General features: G+C 42.7%; 1 protein-coding gene across 2 annotated transcripts in view; it reads right to left on the reverse strand.

The window, feature by feature from the left end:
• Positions 1-3,191: 3,191 nt before the first annotated feature.
• Positions 3,192-18,929, reverse strand: part of LOC138625305 (leucine-rich repeat and immunoglobulin-like domain-containing nogo receptor-interacting protein 3) — a 36,975-nt gene continuing 21,237 nt past the window's right edge. For both annotated transcript variants that reach the window (XM_069706130.1, XM_069706131.1), the window contains 3 exons: positions 12,984-13,593; positions 11,127-11,870; positions 3,192-10,931 (listed from right to left, as the gene is read on the reverse strand). In XM_069706130.1, coding sequence (XP_069562231.1) covers positions 10,362-10,931; positions 11,127-11,870; positions 12,984-13,538 — 1,869 coding nt within the window. In that variant the 5' untranslated portion in view covers positions 13,539-13,593 and the 3' untranslated portion in view covers positions 3,192-10,361. The remainder of the gene's footprint in view (positions 10,932-11,126; positions 11,871-12,983; positions 13,594-18,929) is intronic.

Consider the following 18,929-nt stretch of genomic DNA (forward strand, 5'->3'; position numbering starts at 1 on the left):
ATGAACTGTATCTCTACAGACGGCGGAGGGGGAGAAAAGGGGAAAACAAACAACTGGGTTTTGGTTTCCAAGTAGTCTTTCTATTCTTTTTAGCTCTGTCTTTTATGTGCTGTTTGTGTATTTGTAGAAAATACGTGTATTTGTATGTGTTTCAGGTTCATCACTGCGTCTTTCCCTTCTTGTGCACTATAGTCCCCACACTTCCATCTCTGTATCTCTTTGTTTTATCACGCAGGTGTGAGTGTGAGTTTGCTAGCGAGTCTCTCAGTTTTGGTTCTGTATTTCAGCTCGTCCGGATTTAATCTAAATTTGATCGACATGGGTGTGCTTTAGGAGCCAGCTGAAGCTTAAACAAACAGACAGCCGGGCAGCTGAAATACGGCTCCTTCCAGGGAATCAAAATGGCGTCATTTGCTTTTTCCTTCAGACAGAACTCAGAGCTCTGGAAGCCCCAGTGTCGATGTTCTCTCCCTCTTCCCTTTCCAATCAATCAATCAATCAGAACCAAGTGTCTTTGTGATGGTAGAGACAATCAATTTCAAATAAAACAGAGACAAAAAAAAAAAGGAGGGAGAGAGAAAGAGAGTGATGGAGGAGGGCAGAGAAACTGACTGGACAGGAGAAATGGGAGGAAAGGGAGGAGAACAGCTCTCAGCGTATGTGTGTGTGATCACCTTTGACCTCTGCAGAGTGACCTTTACGGTGGGGGCCGAGGCGTTCAGGACCCTTCCCCGGCTACGAGGGAGGGGGTAGTGGGCATCTGACTTGTTAAGTGGACATCTAATCGAAGATGTTGATCAAATGCCTGCACACATGCACAGCATGCGCACACAGGCACACATGTGGCCATCCCGCCGAGAGCCTTTCTTCTGATCTTGATCTCAGCAATGCAGTGAATCTGTCGGTCATGTTGGTTTGCCTTCAGCCTGTGGAGGAAGAATCAAGTAATAACTGGAACAAATGATACACCAAGTAAAAACCAGTATGGGTAAATTGTGTGTTTTGACTAAAACGAATAAAGAAGCAAGCAATTGGCCGACTGGCTTTTCATTTTCTATGTGGTGGTTTCTCACTGTGGTGCTCTGTTGCCATCTGGTGGAATGAAAGTAAAACTACGTGGACCCCCTCGCCCCTATACGTTTGTGTACTTGTGGTCTGGGCGGCTTTCGATTAAAGTAAATCTTAAAATTCCCATCAAGACCAATGCCAGGATTTTAGAAATGCCAAAGTCCTGTCAATGCAGACCCCACCACGCTCTGAAAAGCTCAAACAAACCAAAAAGCAAGTCTCAAATTTTCATTTGGATTTCTCAAATTAGATTTATTCAGTGAACTCAAACATAATTTCAGTAAATTTATTTTCCCAACATGAAGGTTTAAATGCTGCCTTATAGCCCTGCAGACTGCCAGGAATAAAAACTATGAAAATATTGGAAGCTGCTTTTTTAAAAATGTCCAAAAAATCAGAACAAGCATTTAAACGTAGAGTGCAACCTGCCACCCCAAAGTAAAATGTCTAAAATATTTAGATTATTTGGAGTTGCCATGTTTCATATGTCAATGCAGTTGCCATTTCCTTGAATTGTATTTTCCAAACCATGTTTCAAAGCTTTCTCCAAACAGTAAGGAACAAACTTCTGTTGTGAAAGTGCATATTTTTATGTATTTATTTATTGGTCAAAAAGTAGTCAATTTAAATTGGTATATAGCATCTATACACTTAAATCAGACTATGAAGGTCTCAATAGTTTCTCAGACTGTAGAAATTGCATACAATAATGCACTTCCATCCTCATAGCAACAGTTTATGGATAGTGCAGGGTCTCTCTAACATTATAACACTTTAGCAGCACTCAAGCATTTTTTTTTTTAATCACAGCATGGAAGCCACTAGCTTCATCATAAGCTTTGTTTTATCAGTGTTTGGTGATTATTATTTGTATGGCAGACAGTGCATTTTTAAATACATGTTTTATTGATAATAGTTCAAAATTATGTGACAATGCATAGTTTATGTAATAAACTCGATATTAAACTCGATAATAATCCCCCACAGATATCACAGCACTTAAAACATCCAGATTCAGGTAAAAACCCTGTTATGACCCCTCTGGATGAAGCATAGGCCATTAAAATTAGTTTTCGGTGTTTGGTCTGCAAGAACTTGTCTCACCTGAACTAAACTTAATTAAAAATAAATAAATAAGTAAAACATTTATTTACTGATGTCCCAATTCATGACAGAAATCTTGTTTGCTAACCAGAATAAAAAAAAAAAGGCAGAACCACCTATGTGATTGTCTATTCATCCGGTCTGAATCAACAACTACTCACGAAGTGGTTGTTCCTCGTTTTTCTTTGTGATGAAAAGACATTATAACATAATGTCTCAAGGATGAACAGATAGTCAATGAATAGTTCTCTGCATCAAACAAAACAGTGTAAATATACTGTCCTCAAACCTCGGCGACCAATGCATTAGATCAGTTATGTGTGCACACAATATAAAAGACCATGGAACAGTCTAACTCTACGCATACCTCTGTGCGTGGGGCACCGTGCTCCGCTCCTCCACAGCCGGTTCTGGTATTGGCACCGTAAGCTCCTGCGTCCTATCCATGATGTTTTGACAGGTACTGAAGGAGTTAGATTTTGATTACTTCAAGCTTCTGAGGTGTTTAACCCAGGAGTGACCCTGCTGCGTTACGCGGAGTAAATCATCTGCCAGCTGTTCCTTCGTTTGCAAAATTGCTTTTTGTTGTATCCACAGTTCATAAATGTTTCCAGCGATAAAGCAACGCAACACAAACTTTAGCGCCACGGCGTTTAGAAAATGTTTGTTCTTCCGGGGTCAAACACCTGACAACAACAGTGACCTTCCTACCTGGTATACCTGAGCTTCAGACATGAGAACAGCGACGTCCAGTGGACACACAGTGAATAACAATGATGCATCGTTTTTGGCTCATTATTTGGCAATTTCATTGTTTATATTGTACATTTGGTTTGTGGGTCATTTCTTATTTTAAAATGTATTTGTTTATTAGAAAACACTAAAGTCCAACATCTGTGCCTGTCCCCACTGATGATTTGGCAGCTGAGTGGGAGAAGTCCCTGCAGCCATGCTCTTAAATCCTGAGAAGCTTATAATGCTTCATGCTTGTATGTAAAAAGAAGAGACACAGGATTCAGTTGACAGAGTCACATCATGCTTTTATGACGAAAAAGGAGTTCATTTACAAGACAGACAGTATATAAAACATACATTGAAATAAAAAAAGAACTCATGTGTTTTATAGACAAGTACATTATTGTCTTATCCTTCCCTTTGAGACCAAGCAGCCATGGGACTGAGCAAAACATGGGTGATCCTTGGAGAAAAGAAGCAGCAGTTAAATTCTATGTTACTATACCTACACTATTTACAGTTAAACAGTCATTTTCCTCTGTCAGACATGGCAAGGAGGTCTACAGATTTGATGACATGATATGGCTAATATAGATCTAATATGCACAGTTTCTGTTCTTCACATCCAAGGATCAACACGTCACAGCACAAAATATACATGTTAAAAACTCAGGTGCAGTTGGATGTTCATGTAGCCAGAGAGTATTAGAGTCCAAATTTGGTATTTAGTGTGTAACAGTCTCTTATACATTAATGATTGATCTTTTGACACCATTCAATCAGACAAGTTGAACTACTTTACCTTACATCAGCTCTGCATTTAATTGGAGTGCTCAGCACCCATTCCTAGGTTTCAGCAACGACCGTGTCAAAGAGGAACAAATGTGCATTAGTGCGAAAACTAAAAGGGATCAATGAAGAATATTCTGAAATGCTTAACGAGGTCGGTGCCAGGTTGACAGAGAGAGCGACAGAAAGAGGTAGACAGGCAGAGAAACATAGGGACAGACATTAAAAGAGTAGATAGAATAAGTTCATGAAATCTGAGAAATACACTTGATGTTTTTTCTGTATTTTTTTTGTACGAGAGGGCTCCAACAAATGCAGAGATATACCAATGAAAGTCTCCTCTGAGGAGTGGGAGAGGTGAGAGAGCATTGTACTGGCTGAGACCTGGAGAAAATAAATCAGAATCTGGCACCATCTCGTTCTTAAAAGAGGAAAATTGAAATTGTTTTGAAAGGTAATGTGGAAACCTAGGAATGAGTGCCAGCCAGGTATATAAGAGCTCTGTACGCCTCCTCCTACTCCAGAGGGATTTAGGTAGAGTGACAAGGTTCAAGATAGATCAATAAAACTACGCCATTAATAATCCTATCCCCATACAGAATTGATCAGTCCCACCATCCTGCTTGGAATATCAATTGCTTTATCTACAGCTTACACATCTGAGCAGATCATCTGTTTGTGTATAGATATGTGTAAAAGTACAATCATCCCGAGTAAACAAATGCTTCTCTTGAAAGATGCACACCTTTTTTTTTTTTTTTTTTTTTTTTTAATGCAGGTGATTCTTTGCCGCTGGCTTTAATTGGTACCAGATTTTAATAGTCTAACAGGAGTTTGTTTCAACCAGTCCCATGGCCAGCAACAATGCCCCCCCTGGCTCTCCATACATGTGTAGGTGAGAGTTTTGCAAGACCAATCACTGTATACAAAAGGCATGCATAGATTTAACCTGCTAGACCACAAGAAATAACGTTGTTTTTTTTTTTTTTCTCTAAAGAGTAACCAATCATTTACTGGTCAGCACTCAGTCATATACAGAGAAAGAATAATGCTGTGATATTTTTGTGGTTTATTGTTTGTAATGTTTTGGTGACGGGGCCATCAGAAAGTGTTATCAGGTGTCTAATTTACAGACTGAGTCCCAGGAAGGTCAGAGCTGTTGCTTTTGATCAGATGGAGGTGTCTGCTGATAAATCTGCTGCTGTCGGAGAGCAAACAACACCCCACACACATCCAGTGCTGAGGGGAGGTCACGCTATGGCTATAAGAAAATCAGTGAAGCACTGATTTATGAAGCTAACAGTCAATTTGCTCTCTTCATTGTATTACTGTAAGAGATCCAGAGCTGTTGGCTTATTTTACCACCACATACAATACTCAAGAGTATGGTCCCATTTGTTGCTGTTACTCACTTTGACCAGTGGGGATCAGTATTGTCACATAGAAGGAGGAGGGGAGGGGGTGTACTTGCAATTGTCTGGTCAAGGTTAAGATGAAGCAGTTGTCTGTCCAACAATCTTTCAGCAAAGCTCTGGAACATGCCCAATTATACCCGGATAGCAGCCACTAGTGGCTGTTTGTCTCATCACCCAAATGGAGAAAATCAAACATATAAGTAATATTTATGTTTGACAGATTTATAAAAAAGCTAAAAAACATGATGAAATCAGACTCTTGTATTTGTATGACACTCCGTTCTGAGAGGTCTGTTATGAAAATGTGACTAATAAGCCAAGTAATCACCCAATCAGCAAAGCTCACTTCTCCGTCATCCCATTTACCGCCTGTCTCAGCTCTGATAATTCAGCTCAAGTCTAATCCAATCAAAACAGCAGCTGTAGAACGTGGAGCATTTAGAGCTAATATGGAATCAAAAATGACAGGAAACAAAGGCTGCAGGAAAGCAGTCTTAGAGGTGAGACTAAAATTGGTCTTTCTTGGCCATAAGACAAAGAGAACAGCTAAGATTATTGGAAGCGAAGCCTTCTTTAATTCAGAAATAGAACGGAAACACTGTTATACACCAAAAAAAAAAAAAAAAAAAGAATAATTTAGGCTTGGCTGTTAATGACGCCATGATTATGGTATCTAAGGGTTTTTCTTATTTTGGTCTGCGTCTTTGAAGAGTTCCCCAGTGAAAGGTAAACTAACAGTGAGGCTGCTGCTGTAAATGGGGTGTCTCGACTATGCTACCCCAACCCCAGGCAAGGACAAACCAGAGGAGGGAGCAGAGGGATCGCTCAGCCTACTTTCTCAAGAATCAGAGGAGATGAATCGAGCTCGCCTCAGCTGGTATCTACAAACACAGAGAGTCTGTCAGCCAGAGTGAAGCAAGCAATGGTTTGGCTGCAAAGCTGTGTACTCGCAACTTGATTTTGAGAAGAGCTCCTGAAAAATAGTTTGTCAAAGGTTCAGTTATATTGATTACAATGTTTAACATACTCCTCAAAACCTTTTAATTAGCTTCTGCAAGGTCATTTAAGATGGAGGGCACAGGTTGTTTTTTTTCCAAACACCATTTAGCTTAAAGCAAAATGAGCTCCTTCAGCTCTCAAGGACTTGTGTGGCTTGAATAAATACAAGTGCTTATTTCCAACTCTGACCAAGTTTGAAATGTCAATGAATGGACTGCCTCCTTGTCAGGATGACTCGCTGGATCTCAGTAGGCAAAAAGTGAGTGTAGGCTTTTAGTCACTGTTTTGCAACAACCCAACGCCTTTTCTACATTTGTATGTTAAAGTTTGACAAGATATCATCCAGAGAAAATACATACAGTACAGTCCATGGGTTTTTATATCCAGAGAAAGATCCCAGAGCGGCTCTGCGCAGAGCGGGAAAGTTCCGGACGTTTTTCTTTTTTTTTTAGGAATGGGTAGGACGTGAAATGGGAACCAGTGTTTTTTTTTTTCTTTTTTTTCTGGGAACCTGGGTCACCCCTTTCATCTATTGTCTCCGCTGATCCGGTTACTGCTCCGTCTTTGATGGCATCTCGAGGAGCAACAAATCATAGCACGACAACACTGACTCATTAACCACACAGAATACGTGTCTACTACCACACAACCATAGTCCAGCCTAATACTGTGAACAGGAACAACAAGGGTTGGAAATGCTAAGAAGACAGGGGAGAGGGAGGAGGACGGTAAAGAGGGACGAAGGAGAAGAAGGTAGTAAAATGAAACCCACCCTCATCTACCCTTACATTTGGGATTGATGTTTACACAACAACATCGACAATCACTGCAGACATTCTCACTGTCTTCTAAACCTAGTTTCCACTGAGAAATACCGGGGAATGGAAACACAAAAGGGTTGGTGCGGGGAGGGGAGATATCCATTAAGGCAGCATCCTGTTCTCAACACCCTAAGAGCCAAAATGGCTGCAGACACTGTTAAAGGCCATGTCAAAAACCAGGCCAATTTGTTCATCTATTCTCATTCGGCCTCATGAATTTTTAACAGCTGCTCAGTTATTCATCCTGACACAGAAGCTGTAGTTTCATCATGTCTTACAAGGGACAAAAATGGAGTTTGCATGATTTATCCTGCAAAAGTTTTTAAAGTTCGAGGTTTTCGCTTACCTGGGGCAAATTATCTCCAAACCATGAGCTTTTTATAATAAATGACAGAAGTGTGCTTTAGATTAGTAGCTCCAAACTTTTTTGAAGCAATTTGACAAGTTGCTCATGCTCACATTCTTTCGAACCTAACCAACATTAACTATTATATAGTATTATGTTATTGTCATACAGTTTTTTGTTTTGGCAGGATATGATTTGAAATCTTAAAATTTAAATTATATTTACCTTCTCTTTAACATATAGGGCCTATGTCATCAGCAGTGCTAGCTATTTGTAAATCCATCACTATTTAAAGTCCTTCAGTGTTTCTTCGTAACCACCAGCTCAGAAATTAGCTCGTAAAGCCTTTACAGTAACTTGTAAACCTGCTGATGGGAAGCAAAGTGTATGTACGTTTCCAGGCCCCTATGTTCCCCAGTCTAAACCTAACCTTTACCTTGACTCCCCAATAGCCCGTATTAAACAAAAACACAGCAGGGGAACATTACTTATCAGGTTCCTATTATGTACTATATAGAACCTGGGAACATAGACCCTCAGAACGTAAAACCCTATGAACATAGGACCCTAGGAACCCTTAGAATATAGACCTGTGGGAACATAAGACTCTAGGAGCATAGATCCTTATGGAACTTAAGCCCTTTGGAACATTTGACCCTGGAAACATTAGCCCTTGAGAACATAGGATGCTGGGTCCAAACGAATGACATCTGTCAGCTTACAATCGAAAGCAATCAACCATGTCACCATTTTCATTTGGTATATTTGACTTATTTTTTTCTTCTTTTTTTTATTGTGCACACCAGCTATGAACCCCTGCTTTAGATCTTGTCTCGTTTCTTCATCAAGATATTGCTCTGCCTGGTCACAGATGTGAGGTGTTGAAAACAGAACAGTCCCGCATGGAGGACAGGGAACTTCAAAACGGTAAACAGCCAAAAGGTCAAAGAGAACAACAACTGAGGAAATTAAAATGAAGGACAAACAAGAAGCAACAGAACACTTCAAACACTTTTTTTTGTTTCTAAAACCACAGTACAACTCTCCACTATACGATGCACATGGCGTGGGTAGGGTTAACACGACTTCATTTACATTTGAATCCTCAGTCTCCAGCCAGGGACCCCTCCCAAAGGAGGACCCAGTGGGGGTGTATAGGGGGTAAGGGTGAGGAGGGGGGATGCACTGGGCTAGGGAGGCAGAGACATTCGCACACCGGCCGTCTCAGAGACAGAGAGAGAGCAGTCAGCGTCACACTATGTGATTGCTCTGGTGCTTTATCATTTTATATGTTTATTCATGTAGAACTGTGACTGTTGTTCCTATCAGTCCAAATAACCTTGATGTGGTTTTATCCCCTCTCTCCGTGTGTGTGTGTTATGAGGTGAAACTTTATGCAAGCCCAGTGACAGCAGATGGTCTTGTGATCATCAGGACAGCTTGTAAGATGGCAGTGGCAATAATTATGTAACTGATTCATGCACACACTAACTGTATATATATATATAAAAAAACCCTACACAGACTATGGCTTTGTTTATTCACTCACAAATTTTCATCAGTTCTCTCTTGGAGAATGAATTTTAGCTTTATGGCTCTACATACAGTATTGCTGGAATGTTATATTTCAACAGAGTAAATATGTGTAACCATTCTCACTCTGTCGACTAGTTATTTCACTTCTCCTGAGAAAAGGTGCTATACATGTGCTGCTGGGTTCATGTGTTTGTATATGTGCTTATGTGCACACCTCCTAGTGGGACTGTGTGTCCTCTGTCTGCCTCTAAGTATGTCCCGACTCTCCGGGCTGCTCCCCCCTGGGCAGCACCAGTGAGGTCAGGCGGCCACCGACACAGCAGAGGGCAGGGGCGAGGGGCGAGGGGCGAGGGGCGGAGGCCGGCGGGTCCACCCTCTCCTGTTGATGAAAGGGCGTGAGTGAGGCTTGTGATGTAGAGGAGAGGAAGTAGAGGTCACAGTGACTGTTGTCTTCCCTCCCCTTCTACCCCGACCTGCAACCCACCTGTGGCCGCCAGCCCAGTCCCCCTTGCTCTCTCTTGTGTCGGTTGCTATGGTTACCGTGGCGGCCTGTGCCCAAGTGGGCTTGACTTCCTAACCAAACCCTACAGGCCACAGGCAGCCACGGCAGTTCTGGGCCAGTGCACTCGTCCCAAACTCACACAGCTAACGTTGTCGCAAAATCTCACAGAAGAAAAGGCCGAATCGTGTTTTTTTTGTCTGTTTGTCATTTATGTGATCCAACCCCATTGATTCCTACCTGATCATACTCTACATCCATTAAGCTTTTGTTCATTAACACAAACAACATATGATAATGTTAATGAAGTGTTTGGCCCTTCATAATCTTCACCATTCAGCTGCGGTCAGAATAGATAATGGTGCCTATTATATGCTCTATAGAAAAACATATTCAGCTCTCTTTTAAAATCATGTGTTTTATTCAGTGGTGTGAATTTACAATACTTAACTCTCAACTGCAACTCTACATGCACGAGATGTAACAATGCAGACTTTAGAGAAACATAGCTACAAATTCTTTAAATTGATGGTAGCCTGGTCTCTCTGTATTATATTTCTTTTCAAATCCCTGACTGCACAAAATGCAGTAAGGGGGAAATTTAAATGAGAAAGGAAAACCGTTTTCATTTTCTCGCTGATGTAACCGAGAGACAGGACTACCAGTGTTCCACAGCTCAGTGATCATGCCAATTTACAACTTATCTCCTATAATTCTTAACTTTATTCTTGTCAAGCACGAACGACAAGGAGCTCTTTCAACACTGCTGTTCCTTACGGTATCGTTCAAGCATGTTTTAACCACAAACTGAATAAAACCACTGAGAGGCAGAGATCAGGGTCATTTTGTTTTCATTCACAAATCAAACCAAATTGAGTCTTGGCTCCAGTTTTGACGTGTGCACTCAATTTTGAGTAGAGCCATAGACATGAACTGATATTGCACTTTTGTACTTCTTTGCGAGTCAGAGGCTGTGTGTGTTTGCGTGTGTCAAACACGTTTATGGAACGTGCTCATGCCTCCCCTGAAGGACCCCTGGCTGCGTTGTTTCATATCATTTTCATGTTGAACTTCCTGGTCCCTCCTGAAGAGCCTCCAGTTACGGGTTCAGATTTCCGGAAAGAGTACTCCACTGTGAAGTTGTTCTTGCGTTGGCCACGTCCTCGGCTCCACACGAACAACAGCAGGAAACAGAAGAGGACAACCCCCAGGAAAGTGATGCAACCCATTGCCGTGGAGACCAAGATGGTGGTCAGGTCCAAGGTGAACTTGAGGAAAACACGTGTGCTGTTCAGATTTGTGTCGTTGAAGAACTCGCCGCCGTACAGTGAGCGGTTGAGAAAGAAGGCTGAGGCGGCGTCTAGCGGCTGGCCACGCACTGTGAGCGTGGCGAAGTAGGTGTCGTTGCCTCCGGCGTTACTGGCGATGCAGATGTATGTTCCGCTGTCAGTAAGCTGGGCGTACCGGATCTCCAGGGTGCCACTAGGGAGAACAGTAATGCGCCCTGAACTCTTTGCTGTGATCCGTCTGCGCTGTGGAGAAATCCAGACAATCGCAGGGGCAGGTTCTCCTTCAGCTCGACACAGAAAACTCACTGGCTGGCCTTCACGAGCGATCACCTGGGGGAGGAGGAGGAGAGGAGTGCAGGGATGAATAAATGGAGGAGATTAAAAAAAAAACACAGCAGAACATAAACACGGCAAAATCTGGCAATATCACACTTTTTATAATTGTATAAAGTAGTAAAACAACTTTAATAATCAAATCATTGAAATGCTTTGAGTATTAAAACTAGATGTGATCATCTTCATTACCTGCTGCAGTTTACGGTTGCGTATCTTAGGTTTCTGGCATGTAAAGTGGTCGAAGAGTGCAGAATCGGTGAAGGTGTTGAGGCTGACCCCTTGCACCTCCACCGGCCCTGCACACACCGGCACTCTGCCGTCGAAGTTGAGGGTCTTGCGTCTTTGCAGGATCCACAACAGACGGCAGTCACACATCAGGGGGTTCCCGTCCACTCTGAGGGTCTCCAGACTGTTGACAGAGTGGAAGGAGCCCTCTTCCAGAGTCTGCAGGTCGTTGGAGGAGAAGTTGAGGACCCGGATCTGTCGGAGGCCTCCAAAGGCATGGGGCTCCACTGTCATCAACCCTGTGCTTACCATGATGAGCTCCTTTAGCCTCAGCAAGTCCTTGAAGGCCCAAGGCTCGAGTGTGGTGATGGGATTGTAGGACAGGTTAAGGTGGGTGAGGTGCACCAGGTTTTTGAAGGAGGCGGAGGGGACAGAGGTGATGTTGGTGTTGGTGATGGAGAGCCAGTGGAGGTCCAGGCCCTGAAAGCTAAGAGGGGAGATGTACTCTAAATACGGCCAGTGATCGATATCCAGACCCCGCAAGTTGGAGAGCTTGCGGAAGTTCTGGTCCTCCAGGGCAGTGATGCTGAGGTGGCGAAGGCGAAGAGTGACAAGACTGCGGAGGTAGGACAGCGTCTGGCCAGAGATGGATGTCAGGTTGCAGCGCTCTATTGTCAGATCCTCCAGCCCCAGCAGCCCTGAGAATGCCTGGAGAACAGGATGACGACAAACAAAATGAAGACATAAGGTGTATTTACACCCAACAAGTGACAAAAAAAAAATGAAAGGTCCATTAGCATGATATATGTAGTATGTAGTTTTTATTTCTGTTGGGAAATTCTAGGAGTTTGAAGGGCTGAGTGCCAAGAAAAGTGTTCACAAACTCCTTTAATAACTAAAAGATAATTTTTTTCCCCCGAATACACGCTCACAAAATACTAAGGATTAATATAAGTGTGTGTTTATTAATGAAGTTTCAGTTTTATTTTCCTTATTCACAATAAACACATAATCCTTCCTTTGTTAAAGAATACTTAAGCTTTTAAAAACAAGGATACAGCCAATGGCTTGTTAGTTAGTTACCACAGAGACTGGAAACAAGCCTGGCTCTGTTGTCATGGCAGCCAGCTAGAACTCAAGAAAATCCCTGCACTCAACCAGGAAATCCTCCACATAACTAAAACCACAACCTGTCATATACACTGCAGGTTTTGTACAGATTAAACAATATTATGACATGTTAGTTGTGAGTAGTGAGCTCCAGAGGTGCTGACAGGTGGATTTAGTTACATTTAGACAGAACCATCTATGTTATTTTCTTGTTCTCAGTCAAAGTTATCCCTCTGGGGTCTCTGTTTTCATTGTTAAATGTATAAACTCCATTTGATATTGTTAAAAACGCAACTTGAGATTTTATCTTCTATGAATTTTTCAACACAATCAAACTATGTAAGTGTGTTTGGGTTCCTCAAACGTATAATCCAAGGCATACAATTTTAAGCTTTTCCGGAAGTGCACAACCAGAGAGACCTCAGAGGGTTGAGTTACCTGGCTGCTGGCTGTACCTTCATATTGAGTGTTACCCTATTTATTTCTGAGTCAAATAAATCTTTCTGCAGCCACTATGGCTGGCAAATAGCAGCTTGGCATAACTGTTAATGTAAAAACATGGAATAAACAGCTTTCCACTGCTATTAACATGGAGATGTTATCTTCTGTAATAAAATTTCCGAGCAAGATTATTAAAATAGCGTCTGTTCTTCCATCCAAAATCACATTAGTAGCCTGCAACAGCCCACAGATAGATGCCATAGAGCTTACCTTGTGTGATATATAAACCAGGTCGTTGTCTCCCACCTCGAGTTGTTTCAGACTCCTCAGATCCTGGAAGGTGTAGTCCAGTAAAATCACCATCTTGTTCTCACTCAGATCCAGGCTGGTCAGATTTCCCAGCTTGGCAAAGGCCCCCATGGGCACTAACTTCAGTTGGTTCCCCCTTAACTTTAGCACTTTAAGACTGTGGAGGGTGGAGAAGGCATTGAGCTCTAATGTTGCGATGAGGTTCTCACTGAGGTCCACTTCTTCCAGTCGGGGGTACGGTGCCAGGTCACCCGCCTGCACCCAGCGGAGCCGGTTCTTGCTGAGGTCCAGGAGCTGTGTCTCTGTGGGGATGCCCTCTGGGATGTTGGTGAGGCGCCGCCGCTGGCATGACACTGATCTCAGCTGAGCTGAGCACTCGCACCGTGGCGGACAGGCCTGAGTGCTTCCTGGCAGCGTCAAGGTTATCATGGCCACTAGCAAAGTAGCCAGGAACCATCGCCACACCCTCGGCCATGGCACTAAGGCACGCCCACCAGGGCCAGGAGAGCCAATCATGGCCCTGGTTCTCTGACTCCTCACCTGTTGCAGGCAGGGTCAGTGCACCTGACCCCTGTAAGACAAGACAGAGGGAAGACAGGCATGGAAGAGCAGAGAGGAGAGAAATAGAGAAAAAGATACATGATGATGAAGAAGATGCGAAGGAGATCGATGGAGCTCATCACCTATCATCTCTCAAGCTGATAAAATTTACATCCACCCAGCTATAAATTATCTGTATCTCTTACTGGTTAAGTAATATTGTGGTAAAAGCTAGACATTTGAGACGCATTATGACACGACATGGAAATACAACTGGTGAGACCCCATCACAGGAACACGGACAGCTTTAAGATATTTAACATCATTTGTCTTTTCACTAATTCATCCATGGTTTCAGCTGGAGAACTGGGACACTGAGAGCCATGTGAGGGAGCTTCTTGCTGCAGCTAAAATCGTGCATCTTGCATCTCCTCTGCTCTCCTTGCAACTCTGAGACCGTCTGCTCTATTTTGACAAAAACAATGAATTTATTATCACCATGCATAAACACAGACCTAGCTCCTCAGCAGTCTCATTATGCCTGCAAGCCGCGCACGTTGCCCCTTTGAACTGTGAGGAGAAATAGGTGTTTGAATTACTTATAGCCAAGTACTATGTGTTTGATCAGGTATGTGTTGATGCATGTGTGCGTAGGCTTGGCATTTTAATGCGTATGAATTAAAAATCGTTTTGGTCCTCCTTGTGCAAAGGATGAGATGAATCACTTGTGCTTTAACATTCCTTCAGGCAACTGGTCATCTCTCCCACACACTGTTTTCAACATGGAGACAGTCAAAGAGCACCTGGCACTAGATCTGGAACACAACTTCGTGACCATTTGGTTAGCAGAAAGTGAAATGAATACTTTCATATTTGTGGTTAAATAAGTGAAAGAAAAAAGTTTTTTTGCTTTCAAACACAAACTGCTCATCAGAAACCTGAGATGTTAAACTCTTAACTATTTTCTTGTTTGCTTTTCAGATCAACTGGAAATGAGAGAGAATATATTATCATCACCAGGGAGTATCATGTTAAAATGCACTCTGAAGCTGGCAGTGGAGTCGGGCAGAGCCAAACACATCAATAATATATGGGTTGGTTTGTCTTTAATGGGCAGTGTTCAGAGGACAACTCAGTTAAAAGAGCCAAAAGTCGCCAGTCTCTGTCTTTGCTGTGGGCTTCACCTCAAGTCTCTTTCTAGCAAGTTAGATTTAGCAAACAGCCTCTTCGCCTAATCATATCTGACTGTTTGAATGCGTTGGCATCAATAGGATCAAATAGGATGAGATGGGATTTAAGCTAAATTTAAATGACGTCTGACAAATTTTTGCACACATGCCCATACTTTCACACACGATCACACACACCCAAACTGCAACAAAACCCCCAGAGAAGCTGTCTCATCTACTGAGCCTCAGGGTGGATAAGTCCCTCAATTTTTCGACAGGCCTGGAAAACACTCAGTGGAAAACACTGTGTTTGCAGATCCCATATTTGAAGGATCTGGTTGAAATCTGGCACGATCTTTCCTTTCGCTGGGAGGCAGGCATGGAGAGGCTGCTGTGCAGACTACTGCACAAACTGACCCACTTCTCAGTAACAACTCAGTCTCGCACTGTCAACCAGCAACAACTCACCATGACCACAATAACAGAGCAGCAAACCTCAATGTCTCAGTGGAATAGAGCCCAAGAGATGAACAGAGAGATCTGAAAAACTAACACGAGCGTACAGATGTTCTGGAATAATGAGCCCTTTAGAAAACAAAATTAAACCACATTAGCATCTGGGTCCCTACATCTTCTGGATAGCTTTTGTGCCAGTGACATGATTATATTCCCTCATCTTGCACCCTTCACACTGTTAAATGTTTAGGATTGCATCAGCATCAGCATCATTGATTGGATAGTTGGTCCCCCACTTTGGTCCAGACTGAAATATCTCAACAACTATCAAATGGATTGCCACAAAATATGGTACAGACATTAATGGGCTCCAGAGAATGAAAACTACAAACTTTTTTGATCCCCTGACTTTTCCCTTATTGCCACCAGATTCTGAGTAAGATGTGGTGAAAACTATTGGACACCATAAAATTTGGAGCATTTATTCAAGGTGCCTTAATGATAAAATGTAATGATTTTGGTGATCCTCTATTTTTTTTTTCTGGCACCAGGAGCAGGACAAATGTCTTCACTTATCCAGTGAAACATTTCTGTTTCTAACTATTAGGAAAATTTGCATTCATGGTGGCCAGATGATGAATCCTACTAGCTTTGGTGATCATTTCCCTTTTCATTCCAAAACCATGGATTAAATTTTAATTTATGATATCTTGAAAATTATTGGACTTATTGTCACGAAATCTGGTACAGACATTCAAGTCTCCTGAGGATGTTTGTGATGTTTTGTAAAAATGCTGACAGTTGCATTTAGCTCAAAGCCCAGCTGTGCTGCAAATGGTCAATAGCATGACTGTAAACTCTTAGTCTTGTTATATTCTGTGTGTATACAGTGCCTGTGTGTGTTAGTGCACATCTGCCCAGCTCTTAGGCAGTGTGATGGATGCAACCTGTCTCAACACACCCCTGAGAGTCATCCTACGGGTCAGTGGTGGAGCCACAGCATGAATCAGTGAGCTGACATCGTTGAGGCAGACAAGATCCTCACTGCTTGACTCAAGGACAGGCAGGAATCCTTAAAACTCTCTCTTTCGCTCTCTCTGGCACACACGCACGCACGCACGCACACACACACACGCACGCACGCACGCACGCACACACGCACGCACGCACACACACACACACACACACACACACACACACACACACACACACACACACACACACACACACACACACACACACACACACACACTTCATCAAACACATAGACCCAAAGGAGTGTGGGCATCATCCAGTGAGCAGGGGAATAAACACACACCTTTACTCTCACTCCTATGCCAAATAAAGAGGAAAGTTTATTTTACTTTCAGATATTGTTATGGCAGGTTGTTTAATCAGCAGCCTGTGTCCTCCTGTGGATCTGACTGCCTCCACATCCTTCTTCAAAATTAAAGAGCACAGGGTCAGTCTTACATCTCTTTCCTCCACTTGGACAGCGAACACACACAACACCACATCAGCACTACAAACTGTAAATTATCATCTGCCAGATGTTAAGGCAACAGCAGGGGCATATCCCACAACTATCCAGACAGTGTGGGATGCGTAGTCAGCCACAGGCCAGCTGTCTAGGGAGAAAAAGTAAGAAGAATGGAAGGAAAATCAGCTCAGAAGCTAAAAATTACTACATTTTAGAAAGCTGACCTAATGAACAGATGCTGTGGAACAACATTCCTGCCCAGTCATACGTTCATCACCAGACTGCACAGGCACAACACTGATGACTACGGCCAGATGTTTCAAAAACCGGTTGTATCACCTGCTTTATACAGTCTGGTAGTTTGATTAAAAACACCACGCACCATTCCCAAATAACTGTAGGGAGGAAATGTGGCCATGGTCATTGTCTGGTGTTTAATTTGTTGTGTGGCAGTGTGCCTGACAGTAAATAGGTCATGCATGTTGACTGGTAGCCTTCGTAAGCCTTTATATTTGGCCAGCGGAGCGTGGATCTCCTCAGCCTATCCCTTCTTTAGTGTCTCCTGTTCCGCTTTCTCTGGCCTTTCCTCCCTCTCTCTCTCTCACATATACACACACACACTCAATAAAAACCTTGAAGAAAAAATAAATAAATCACAGTTTAGCATCTGTAGGAGCAGTCAAGCAGTCAGCAGGTTATTAGAGAAAGCTTTCACATTTTATTGTTGCAAACAAACCGAGGTGCAAACTTGACAAGTTTTTACTTCCCAGAGGTAAGCTGACAGTTTGTACTTTCCATTGCTAAGTAGCTAGAAGTCCAATATTAAGTCTGTGCTTAGTCACTCCATCTTAAACCCAAGTGAAGTGTGGAATACAGCTTAACAGCTCTCTGGCAGCTGCACTGAGTGGAGGAAAGAAAAGTGAACGGTCAGCTGGGGCAAAGACACGCTACAAATCTGGAAAATCTTTGTTTGGCCAAATGACTGTAATATACAATAAATATCAACTAGTGCACGTCAACAAAAGTGAGTATTTGAAATCGGATCAAGTTTTTCTTGTTTTGCACTTCATGAAAGTTAAAATCCCAAAAGGACTCACGATTCCCACTGTAATCTGGGGACAGAAAAAGCAAAAACAACACCCAAACTTTAAACCCTTGATGCTAACAAAGGAAAACTGCCATCAAAGTATAATTAGGAAGAAAAAAAATGGAAGAAGCCCAGGGAAGAGGCTCAGAGAGCAGGATCCCCACAGTGATGAGCCGCACCAACGCATGCAGTGGGAACGCACAAATAAAATATAGATACAAAGCAGAACAAAGGAACACAGAGAAGAGACAGAGAACCCAAAACAGAAAAATAAACACTGGATCAATGGTCCCAAAGGTTCAGCCATTTGTCTACATCGTGGCCATCATCACAGCGACACCCAGTGACAGATAACACCAACACGATGATAAACCAAAGCTCCAGATGCTCAGTAGAAAACAGAACATTTTTCAAGGTGACATCAGTTCAGTGGGCTGCAGTACGCAGTGTGAAGGACACTGCAGTTGTTTGCAAAAAGAGATGATACTCAAGACGATGCTTGGTGCCATGAAATCCTTCTGTAGCTGCATCCTCTTCCTTCTCTAAGAACTCTGAGTCACTGAGGCAGCGAGTGTGGACTGATTGAGACTGACATGCTGCCCACTTTGACCTTCAGCTGATTAGATCCTAAAACACAAACCATTGACTTGACTGCTGCAGTAATGTTTCACTGGACAGCACATGGCTAATGTGGCTTTGTGGGTTATGCTAACTGTGCCCTAGCTGCCTCTTCAAGGAAAAAGCCACGTTGTTTACAAGAGTGTGGCTGATATTCAGTGTGGTTATACCGTCTTCAAAGGAAACTTCAAAAGCTAAATACAGTAGTGGGTTATTCCATGAACTATCCTGAGGATGACTGTGCGGTATTTTGAAGGATAAAGGAACGAGGCAGAAGCAAGATGGAGAAAGGCAACTAGACTTTTCTAATGGGCAATGTGTGTCAGGAAACTGGTGCAGGTCTTGTGGTCACTGCTCTTCACAGAAAACTGGGGAGGAAACCTTTATTCTGCAAAGACTTTACAAATCTAAAATGGACCAAAACAGTGTTTTTCTCCCCACGTGTGGAAAATGCTGGTTTAGTGTTGTTGTGTGCACGCGGAAAATTTAGCTTTGAAGATATGTTGCACAACTAACATCAACACTCAGTTTACCTTCCATTACTGTTTGTGTCGCTG

This window comes from Brachyistius frenatus, unplaced genomic scaffold, assembly GCF_029030835.1.
Source record: "Brachyistius frenatus isolate BFR_SWC_R1_liver_20210118 unplaced genomic scaffold, ASM2903083v1 Contig_61, whole genome shotgun sequence".
In the NCBI taxonomy this organism is placed as follows: Eukaryota; Metazoa; Chordata; class Actinopteri; family Embiotocidae; genus Brachyistius; species Brachyistius frenatus.